The following is an 11257-nucleotide window of genomic DNA, read 5'->3' as shown; positions in this document are numbered from 1 at the left end:
GGTGGGGGCATTAGTAAAGTCTTCATTGTCTCAATGTCTTTCTTTTCTTCCAGCAAACTGTTAGACCAAGCAAAAAAAAAGAAAAGAAAAAAACACTCAAGAGGAGTGACAACCAATGGGATTCTCTTCCTTGCCAAAAGTAGGTGTCCCTTCTCTTTCAGTTGTGTTACTCTTTGGCAAAATGAATGGTGAGTGGAAAGAGCAGATCAGAGCGGGGACACAGCTGGAATCTGTACAGAGGGTCTGGGGAAGTGGCGCGGGGGCAAAGGATGCTCTAAAGAGGTTATCAAGTGGGGTGGGTGGGGGTTGGGGTGTTAAAATCAAGAGTCTTATCCCATCAGGCAGTGGGGCTCCTCTCAATCGGGTGCCTCCCCGCAAGGCTAAGCGTCGTATTTCTTCCCCGTTCTGTGGATGTGGTGGAACAGAGTCATGGAGAACGCCATGCCCATGAGCTGCAAAGGAAAGGAGAAGGAGATAGTGAATTTGTGTCTGTATGTATAGTGTACATACAGTATGTGTCAGTGCATGATATACATGTGCATGTGTGATCTTTTTGATGTTGATGCCTTGGGCTGGTTTGTGTTTTGATGCACAATAATTCCTGTGCTGAGGCACAAGCACATTTTCGTTCACTCTCTCTTTTTCTGAGATGGCCTTCAAACACGAGCTCTGGAATCTTTGTGATGGAAAAAATGTACAGCGTGCACAAGCATTAAGTCAATGAAGTAAATTGAGATGCCACTAAATCAAAGTAGCCAGCTATCTCTTTGAAGTTTCCATTACCCCTGATACTTCTACATCAAACACAGTCACAAGGCTGATCCTAAAACCATTATCTGGCAAAAGTTTGGATGGCAGGGAAAGCGCAAAGTACTGTATGGTGCATAGTCTAATAGAAACGGCAACGTGGACTTCCTGCAAACAGGCTCCACTGGGGATTTCTACAGTATGTGATCAGCCTGGGAAAGCTGCTGATTCTCTTCCTTTTGTTTCAGTCTAAGCCTAATTCATACGGCTGCTTCAGAGAAAAACGCCACCTTATGCCACTGTCAATCAAAACACAAAGTGCTATCCTTCTGAGAAGGAATTAGGAACAATAAAAAAAATAAATAAATAGATAAAAATGCTTCAAAACCAACCCAATTATTTACATATGGTTCATCAGTGCAGCTCTTACATACACAAGATGTTTAAACTGTCTCCTTCATTCAGTCGGCGAGCGAGACAGTATGACAGATGCTCCTGCAGGATTCTTCAAAGCGCAATCATCCGTCCATGCTTAAGAATATATAAAGACTGCTGAGATTTGATGAAACCATTGTGGACAAAGTTACACATACAGGCGTTACATTGGCAGTCTGTCATATACACCAATGAGCCACAAAATTAAAACCAGCTACCGGTGTTAATGTTGAGGCTGATCGGTTGTATGCTGCAAGTCTAAATCATTCATAAGCCAGTTCTCCACGCCTCTGGACATTATGTAACATTGCAGACTCGCAATGTCTCTCACCATGCCTTCGAGTCTGCTAATCTGACAGCTCAAGGTCTGTTTCTCGACTCTCCTGCCCCTCACCTGAATCAGGGGAGTGTGTGAGTGTGTGTGTGTGTGTGTGTGTGTGTGTGTGTGTGTATAGAGAGAGGGAGTTCATTAAAATTAATGTCAGCCGAGTCGGTGTTGCAGTGTTTAATTCAGCTCGAAGACCTTATCGGTCTCCAAACAGGGCAGATATTTGTCAATGTTTTGCATGTGTGTAGTGTGTGTGTGTGTGTGTGTGTGTGTATTTGGAGAAGAAATGAACAGACAGGGAAGAGATAAGAGTCAGACAGAGTTGGAAAAGAGTCGTCGGGTTAGAATGAAAAAGTGTGTGAGCATGAAAGAAGAGGGTGCGATCTTGTCTTGAACACATATTGATCTGAAGTTGGGCAATATACTTAGTCTGTACTATACTGTACAATGCCGACTCTCCCTCAGCGTGGCTGTGAACTTTAACTAAAGCTCAAGCACCATTTTCCCCTAAGGACACAAGAAATGTGCAGGGTCTTATAAAACTCAACACAGAGATTTCACAGCGAGGCCACCTCGCTCTGAATGAACCATGGATTCACAGATTAGCCAACCGTAGACTTGTCATGCATGAGTACAGCCGCCGACAGGCCATGAAGGGCAGGGGGAATAAAGCAAGGAGGAATGTTGAAAGCATGAAAAGAGGGTAAGTGCAGCACGGGGGTTGAGACATAGCATAAACGGAAATATTAGGAAGTGAGTGACATGTAAGGTCTCAAGGACAGCAGGTGGAACTTAGACTGACAACAGATCTCTAAAATTATATGTAGTATGTATCAGCTGAAATGTAAGCATTAGAAGGTGAAGTGCATTTACACGGGGGGCACAGACAGCTATTGATAGAGAGTCTGACCCAGGGATGGAGCAGAGTTCCTAAAGTGTATTCACACTGAATGTGATGTGAATTTTAGGCGAAACATGAGTGAATACGAAGTTGAGTGGGTGCAAAAGCATTTGGTCAAGGCAGCGCAAAGTGAAGCAAAGATGCATCTGTCCATCCATGCATCCATCTATTGGGTGTTAGGAGCATATGCCAGTTTCCATTAGGGAAGAGGAAAGGTACCCTTGACAGGCTGCCAATCAATCAGTGGGGCACATATAGACAGGCAATCATTCCCTCACATGTAAACTCTTCACTGGCTGCCTCTGGATATGAACCCAGGACCTTTCTGTCCATTACTGCCCACTGTGGTTGCACATAAAAAAAAAAAGAATATGTCTGCGCGAGTTAAAAAATATTTCAACTTGAGCGAAAACTTCACATTTATGACATTTCATAAACAGACAGAGACTGGAGGAGATTACAGAAAGAGATCAGTCAGAGTCTGAGCTGCCACACAAACACACTTTTACTCACATACACACACAGTCGGTGCATATGTTGCTAGCTATCTACAGCTAACGTCTGTACATTCAGATCACAGGCTGTCTGGAGCAAATAAACACAGACTGCAAAAACCGTTCAGGAGTTAAATTTGTGCAAACCTGAGGAAAAACATTTTTGCTGTGCTTTGCTTTGTTCCGTCTGAAGACACTTGTAGGACTCAATCCCCAAGGAAGAGGAAAAGCTACTGCAAAGAAAGTGAAAGTGAGACACTAACTGTATGAATAAGGATGGATGTAAAGCAGAGTTTAAGACAAAAAGAGAAACGGTACGACCACAGGAATATCTTTCCAGCCTCTCAACAAAGCCTTTAATCTGTGGCTCTATACCTTCTCCTCTATATGCAGTATCTGTGCTCTCCCTATCTTCAGATGGCTCCTATACATGACAACAGCCTGTTTGGCACAAAGCCAGGTGACTTTGATTCTCCCAGACAGTATGAGGGTGCAGACTTCAATATTTCAAGATGTGTGGGTGCCCAGAACGCCCACTGATCACAGGCTTCATAAGTTTCTCAGCAAACATTGGTGGCACAGAGGCCGTTGGATGCACATGTATTTTTTTTTTTTAAAACATGTTGCCTGACAGGCAGACACAAACAAATGCACCCAGACACAAAGAAAAAGAAGAAAAATGGAAGGGAAAATAAATGGGAGAGAGGCAAAAAAAAAAAAATAGGAGAAGGAAAAAACAATTTATCACTAAGGCAGCCTCCTACCTGCACTACCAAGATGACCATGCCTATGGTTCCCAGCAGGTGCTTGTTTTCATCCAGCCATTCCTCCACTTTCTCAAAGCAGCCCTGAAATGAAACAAAAGCTTGTTAAGATTCCACAAAAAAAAAAGAAAAAAAAAAAAGGTGCATTTTCAGTGTGGCAGAAGAATCATGTCACTTCAGTCGCAGTGGCCGCTCGTGGCATGTTTGGTCACCTAGAAAAAAAACCCCCAGACCATCCAGTTCACGCTTTTCCAGACAAAAAAATGCATCTCTTATATATGAGAAACACCCTCGGATGAATGAACTACCAGGCGAGGTGTTAAAAGAAGTGAATTACCCATGAATGATGCCTTCTGTATGCAGACTTATGGGCCATATAGACGGACGTGTGCACTTTCTCTTAAATATATTCCTTTCTGGGTTCACTCAGAGGTCACTCGCTGGCAGGGAGGTGGGGCGAAGGATTTAATGGTGACTTCAGCTGCAAAGAGGTGCCCCTTCTTGACTGTGGGTGCTGAGGCAGCGTGCAAGTCTTAACTATATAGTGTGAGGCCGTCTCCTCCTCTGGGCAGGATTACACACAAGATTTTAGTGCCGTGCTTTCCCTATGGGACAGCTCAATGTCTGCCTATTCTCATTTTGGCAATTATATTACAGCTTTTAATCCCCTACTTTGGACCTGCTAACAAACCACATGCCAGACCAACAGAAGATTAGACTTGTAATGGGGGTAGATTGGTGAACTGCAAGGTTTTTGAGAGAAAAAAAAGAAGCTGTTGTCTCATGCATAATGGAAAAAGATCCAGTGTGACCAGAATTCAGTAATACGAGGAAAACTTTAAAGCTACTCGAACTACTCACAGAGGCCTGTTAGAGCAGCTACTGAACAGATGGACTGAAGATTAAAAATGTATAAGATTTATAATTTTTATGTCCCCGGAGAATCCTGAACTAATATCAGTCGTGTCGGCTTGGAGTAACAAAATTATTATTTAAAATCATGTTTATGCATATACATATCTTCAAACATGACGTGAAACAAGACCTTATGGATTTGGCTTATGATCCCAATAGCGTCATATCTATGAACAGATAATGAGACAATGGGTACAACCAGGGAAAAGTCCCCCCACTCCAGACTGAAAGATACGTCGTTTTACTCTCTCTTGTAGTCATTTTGTGTCTGTTTGTAGTCGTTTTATTTCTCTTTAGTGGTTTTGTGTCTTTTTGCAGTTGTTTTGTGTCTCTTTATAGCTGTTTAGCATCTCTGTGGTTGTTTTGAGTCTCTTTGTAGTAACTTTTTGGCTGTAGTTGTAGTTGTCTTGCGTTTTTTTTGTAGTAGTAGTTTTGCATCTGTGATTGTTCTGCATCTCTTTGTAGTGGTTTTGAGTTTCAATTCATTGTGTCTGTCTGTAGTCGTTCTGTTTCTCTCTGTAGTACGTTTTGACTTTTTGTAGTCATCTTGAGTCTCTTTGTAGTTATTTGATTTACTTTCCAAAAAGAAGCTGTTACTTTGAACAAAAGCTTTGTGCCCAGCAGGCCCATTCACTAATCCTTCCATGTTTACATCATTTGTAGTGTACGCACAACAAAAAACATGTTTGCCCTGTTTACCTTACGGTCAATCTGAACTCACCCTGTTCCAGAACATGTTGGTGGAGTTACGTCCACAGTTCTGATAATGCTCCTGGCAGCAGCGGTCAGGAACTACTTTCTCCTTCAGGGCCTCATGCCAGTCTGTGTATGATATCACACCGCAGCATTTCCACTGTGAACACACATAGACACACACACACACACACAAAAACACACACACACACACACACACACACACGCACAATCACACAAGATTATTTAATGCTTTAATTTGACAAGTATTGTAATTAGTCCTTTGCATTAGAGGGCTACAATAATGGAACAAAATGTACTTCCACAGCCAGTTTTGACTTTTAATGTTGCATTAATGCCACAGCTACAAGCCAGGAAATACATTAGCTGGAATATTTCAGTAAAACTTTGCATTTATATATCACTTCTGTTGTTGTGATTGAACAACAACGGTAATGTTGCTAATATTTGATGTAATGCGTGCATGCTGTGAGATCTGCCTACCTCTGCTTGGATGATGTTCCAGGCATTTCGCAATCCTATGTTGTTTTCTGAGTTGTAGAGAGCCAGCCCATCCTTCAGGTCCTGCTTAGCATTCTCACTCACCTGGAGACGAAAGAGAAAACACCTGCCTTGGTTAGAGACCTCTGGTTTTTAAACTGTGAATCGAGTTACAGCATTAATTACAGTCTTGATAGTGGAGTAGGCAGCTGAAGCTTGAGTACTTTTAAGGGTGTATTCACATTATTTTGATCTTTTCAAACTATCAATGTCTTCTTCAGAGATGTATATGATAATGGTGGTGTCCATGGCAAGCAGGGAAGTGCTTTTTAGTGTCTTTAGAGTGCTGTGTATGATTGATCATGGATTCCTTTCTTGTGAACCGACTCATCATGATGAAAAGCGTACATACACAGGCGACAGCAACAGCTAGGATGTACAGCAGATTACCAGCGGATACCAAAAAACCAATGGAACTTGACAGCAACTACACAGCTTACAGGTAACCTTTTCGCTTGTCATCTAAAAATATCTCCGCTACAGTGACTTGGACTTTGTGCATGATGACTGCAGATCTGACACATGTCATGTGTCGCTTCGCTCCACACACACACGCACGCACACACACTACTTCAACATGCCCTTCAGCAGAGCTTGCAAATCACTTTCCTCTTGACTGAACCCCAACAATGTGCTCGGGGTTGTACCATGTCTGATGGAGATTAATATCTCATTGGATGTGTTAATGAGATACAAAATCAGAGCTTTAGTTCTCCTGCAGTTCGCTTTGCCCGTAGGGATTTGCTAACTGCCAGGACAGATTGAGAGGCGCTTCAGATATAGTGTAATTATTACTGTAAAAATGACACGTACTGCCAGAACCATCGTGTTACGGCATCACAAGAAATACAAGTTATATCACAACAAAAGGAATGCACTTGCCTTAATAGTTAAAGCTTAAGGCTTCAGACTGTGCCCTGGAGTTTAAAAAAGATCTGCACACAATAAAAGAAGCGGCATCATGTCTGTCAGTGCCTGACACAACAAGGTGCTTTCAGCTATTCTCCACTTTCTTTTTCTCGGGGAGGGAGGACTAATGTTGAGCTAGACATTGTTTGGAAGCTGCTCGGTAAATTCCTCAGTTTAAAAAAATAACAGAAGCAGAAAAACTGAAGCCGCCTGGTCGATAATGTCAGCCTGCTTCTATAAAATAAATGTTACTTGACTACCTGTGTACGCTGCACTGTATATGAGAGACAGGCCAAACCTTCCCATAAATTAAATGAATAAATTAAGCTTTAAATGAAGTGACTCGTCAATGAATTGGTGGGAGGAAAAGGCCTCAAACCTTTGTTTTCTGAGCTGCGGCACACGAAAGCTATTTGCTGAATTAAACGTAAAAGTCAAACCGATATTTTTTACTGAGTAATTAACGTTTCCTTGGCAACAAAGTGCTTTAGTTATCATTAATCATGCAAGACCAATTTAAAACATCATTTAAAACCTTTGAAATCAGATTAGTATTATTTCAGATCACATTCCTCTGTCTCGCTCTGTCACTTCGCAGATGCAGAGGAGATGATCTGTGTGTTGCACTCCGGGTTGCAGGCCCCACCATATCTGTCCTTGCGCAGGAAAATGAGATGAAGAGCAGCATCATCAATCTCTGCCTCGTACTTTGTTTTAATCCTCTATCTTCTCCTCTCCATCTGTATGTGATGCTGCTGGCTCATTACTGACTCCTCGCACTAACACAGCCACCAGAGAGCAGATGCCCCCCCCCCCCACAATAAAAATCATCGTCTGAGTCTCCGATAAGTCTCTGCACATCTTCCTTTGCATGTGTGGAAGTCTTTGTTAGAGCCTGAAATGAAACTTAATGATCCAGATTTAATGCTAACGAGAGGCAGACAAATGACTGCAGAACAAACAGGGATTTGATCATGCAACACTCTGACCCATTTTCTCCTTGCGAAAGGAGCAGATACAAACACATCCTTTGTTGCATTAGCCTATTTTTTTCTGATAAGGAAAACTAACTTCTTGACTGAAACTCATGTTGCTGGTACTGAAAAATGTTCACAAACAACACGATGACACCGTACTTTTGCAACATCTCGTCTGTGAAAGTTGCCACAGGGCATCTATGCAATATTTCATGTGGGGCATAGCGACAAAAGCCCTGAGACACAGCTCATACTTGCCATTACACAGATAAGATGGCACTTTCCTCTGGGCTGACCACGTCCGCGCTCAGCGATACAGGACGCAACATTCATCACAGAAATCAAAAAGCTTGAACTCGGTCAGCCGGGAGAACACGAGTCTCAAGAGTCACAGAGAGGGAGAAAGCGGAGAGGGAGATGTGCAGATATACATGATGACATGATGGAGGAAGGAGTAGGCTCTCTATCCAAATTGGTGTTTGTATTCTGTCAGTGTGCATGACAGCAGAGAGCAGAGAGTGGATGGTGGATTGTCTGATAAACGCTCGTCACTGTAATAATATGATACATCCAGTCAGTACAATATTACAGACATTTCAGTTTGTTTTATTCCTTGAATAATACTATTTTTCAACTTTACCAAAGTCTCCCAAACATGTTTTTACGCTTGGGAAGGAAATTTGCTTGGGAATATTTGTGTATTCTCTGTGCTGGGATCAGTGTGAGGTGATATTAATAATTCCTGTGGATGGGCTTCTTACTGTCAGAATCAGGCCCCAGATCTGGTGACATGTAAGCACCTTGGGGACCAGGTACAGTGGGACCTGTCACTGTGCAGACACTGAGCCGCAGTGCTTACTCAATATTGGAGTACATAACCATGACTGAGCTGACTGCTCCAATTTTGAAAACTTTGAAAGATTTGATCTTCTTTTTGTCATGTGCTTCAGTGTTCAGTGTGCAGCACACATTCAGTGTTGTTGCTCAGACAGCAAAGGGCACATCGGTGACTAATTCTGCCATGGAAGCATAAGTTTAAAGTTCCCCATTGTTCATTTTGTATTTCTTTTGCATTCGTTTTACCTCTGAGAACAACTTGCTAACAACCGCTGTCTCTGATGGCTGATTGGTGAATGCTATGAATCATTTAGAGATGCTCACATAACACAAGAAAGCACTGCTCATTTACAGTTGGTGGTGTGATGGGTGTATAGAAGAGCAATTAGTGTTTTGTGTGAGAGTTTTATTCACATTTGCCCAACTGCTATTTATCACTTTGAGCAATTACAATCTTCAAACTATGTTACAAACGAAATACAGCCTCTGCAGCATGATTTCATAAAAAAATAAAGAAAAAAAGACTATGCAGGTGGTTCAATAAATATATTACCACTCTGAAAAAAGCAAAAACAGCCCATCTGTGAAATAAGACAAATGGTACATACAGTGTATAAAAATATAACCAGATGAAAATTTGAGTTTTAAGTCGTCTGCCTGCACCTTCTGTTCACATTAACTGCAGCCTGCCATACATACCTGGAGTACATCCAAGGCTTTGGTTAAAGACCACTAACTTCTCACTGAGAAACCTCTCAACTTGACCTGCAATAACAATCATTTTGCAACGATTTTTTTTTCTTTTCAGCCACATATGTTAAAATGCTTCCTGTCTCAGTCTGCACTGAAGGCTTCGCTCCAGCATCCACAGTGTTTGGAAGAAAGTATTGCTGTTGGTGTTGTTATGGTGGAAGGAAGGCAACATTAGAAAGCTCATACTCTTTGTATGAATGAAAGTTTATTAGTGCCACAGCTACATCTATGACTCGAAAAAACACTGTTAAATTTAGGTCAAGTTGCTTTGATCTGGAGCGAACTCAATTTCTATGGTGGTTATATTAAGTTATGTTGACAGTACGGTCCTCAATAGTGCTAAATTAATTAAGGTGCATTCCCTTACGTTGAGTTACGGGGTTTTTCTTTAAAGCAGCGTCCAGAATCATGCCAAGAGTGAAACTGGACAGAAAAAGCGTCTTTACTGTCAAAAGAGGGGACTCCACTCAAGACACTTTGCAGGACTAGTCTTCAAATATGTATTTCCTTTTCTACTCACCTCACTCTGCCCCACACTCATATTCAGCCTTGAAACATGACTCATCCTCTGAAGTCTTGAACAGCTGCATAAGCCAGAACAAATTGTCACTTATTTTACTGTTTGTTTGAATGAAATAAAGCAATCCTTTTTTTTCTGTGTTGTCAGATCACAGAAGGGCTTTTGGCTTATCTCCATTCAGCTGAGAGAGTAACAAAACAGTGAGGTGACAGTCACATCCTCTCTTCAAGGATAAACTCAGGTCAGCACACTGAATCTTCCCTTTTTCACATCTAATTTTTTGAATTCACTCTATTGTGTCTCTTTCAGCTCCCTCGTCCTCTCTTACACAGTCATTATTGGATCATATGTATACTGTCAGGGCTTTAAACATCAACTCCTCTGACCCCAAGAACAGAAGCTAACAGTGTTTTACTGTTGCTCTCACTGCACAGCTCTGGACAAGTGTGTTAGCTAACTGCCCTGAAAGTGTAATAAATGATGTGGAGAGAAACAGCATCAGAGCCAGAGGTCCCCAACAGCACATCATTAAACAGGATACTTAATTCCCTCAGTTGCTCTGGAAGCCTGTGCCGGGTAGCCTGAGGCCAGGGCACTCGGCAGAGCGAGGAAGGACCCCCCACCACTGCACTGTAATTGGTCTGGAAAAACAAAGCATGACCAGGGATTGAACATAGTTCTGCTTGTAAACAAATGCAACATATCAGGGATGTGGTATAACCTTTACTCGCTCTCCAAACCAGTCTCTTATGTGACTAACCTCCATCATTGACTCTTCTAAAACTTAACAGTGACACCTCTCATCACTTTTGTCATATTTGCCTTCTTTTGATCCACTTCCCCCTCTCTTCTCTAACACCCTCCCTTCCTAACCCATTCAAGTTTGGTCTTTTTTTGCCTCGGCTTTGATATCTCACCTCCTCTTTTCCCTCACCTGTGTTCACCTGCCTACCCTGCCGCTTTCCTGCATTTTTCATTTTTCTCTCCTTCTCCCTACATGCCCATGCCCTGGCGCTTGTCTCCTCCACTTGCCAGGTCCTGCTTTCTCATTCTGAGCTAATAAACCTTCAGCGGTGTTCGGCTCGGCGTGCTGGGTCGACGGAGGCACAACGAGGTCAGAGCGCTAAAGACGGATGGCTGTAATCTGGTTTGTGGCCGAGCCATCTGCTGTAGTCAGCTGGTTGCTAACCGCAGGGCCAGCCTTTATTATACTACGGCCTCTACATGGCATTTAATCAGAGAGCTTAACAGCACCGAGCTGTGGAGGCAAAGAGGGGGTACCTTCGCATGAGCCACACCTGGCGGCAAGACTGCTGCGACCAGGAAGACGAGGAAGAAATTCTCCATTAAGAAAAAAGAGCTGCACCTTTTAAGAAGAATTAAACTGTTGGAGATGCAATAATGCCCCCCCCCCCCCCCCCCC

General features: G+C 42.5%; 1 protein-coding gene across 3 annotated transcripts in view; it reads right to left on the bottom strand.

Moving 5' to 3' along the window:
* Positions 1 to 6: 6 nt before the first annotated feature.
* The window catches only part of tspan9a (tetraspanin 9a), a 152047-nt gene continuing 140796 nt past the window's right edge, over positions 7 to 11257 (bottom strand). For all 3 annotated transcript variants that reach the window (XM_087174019.1, XM_087174020.1, XM_023406317.2), the window contains 4 exons: positions 5782 to 5883; positions 5306 to 5437; positions 3670 to 3753; positions 7 to 452 (listed from right to left, as the gene is read on the bottom strand). In XM_087174019.1, the coding sequence (XP_087030145.1) occupies positions 381 to 452; positions 3670 to 3753; positions 5306 to 5437; positions 5782 to 5883 (390 nt within the window). In that variant the 3' untranslated portion in view covers positions 7 to 380. The remainder of the gene's footprint in view (positions 453 to 3669; positions 3754 to 5305; positions 5438 to 5781; positions 5884 to 11257) is intronic.

Source organism: Seriola lalandi, unplaced genomic scaffold, assembly GCF_002814215.2.
Source record: "Seriola lalandi dorsalis isolate HSWRI2012SDOR001 ecotype SW California unplaced genomic scaffold, Sedor1 jcf7180002054302, whole genome shotgun sequence".
NCBI lineage: Eukaryota > Metazoa > Chordata > Actinopteri > Carangiformes > Carangidae > Seriola > Seriola lalandi.
This window is presented reverse-complemented; position numbering and strand designations above follow the sequence as displayed.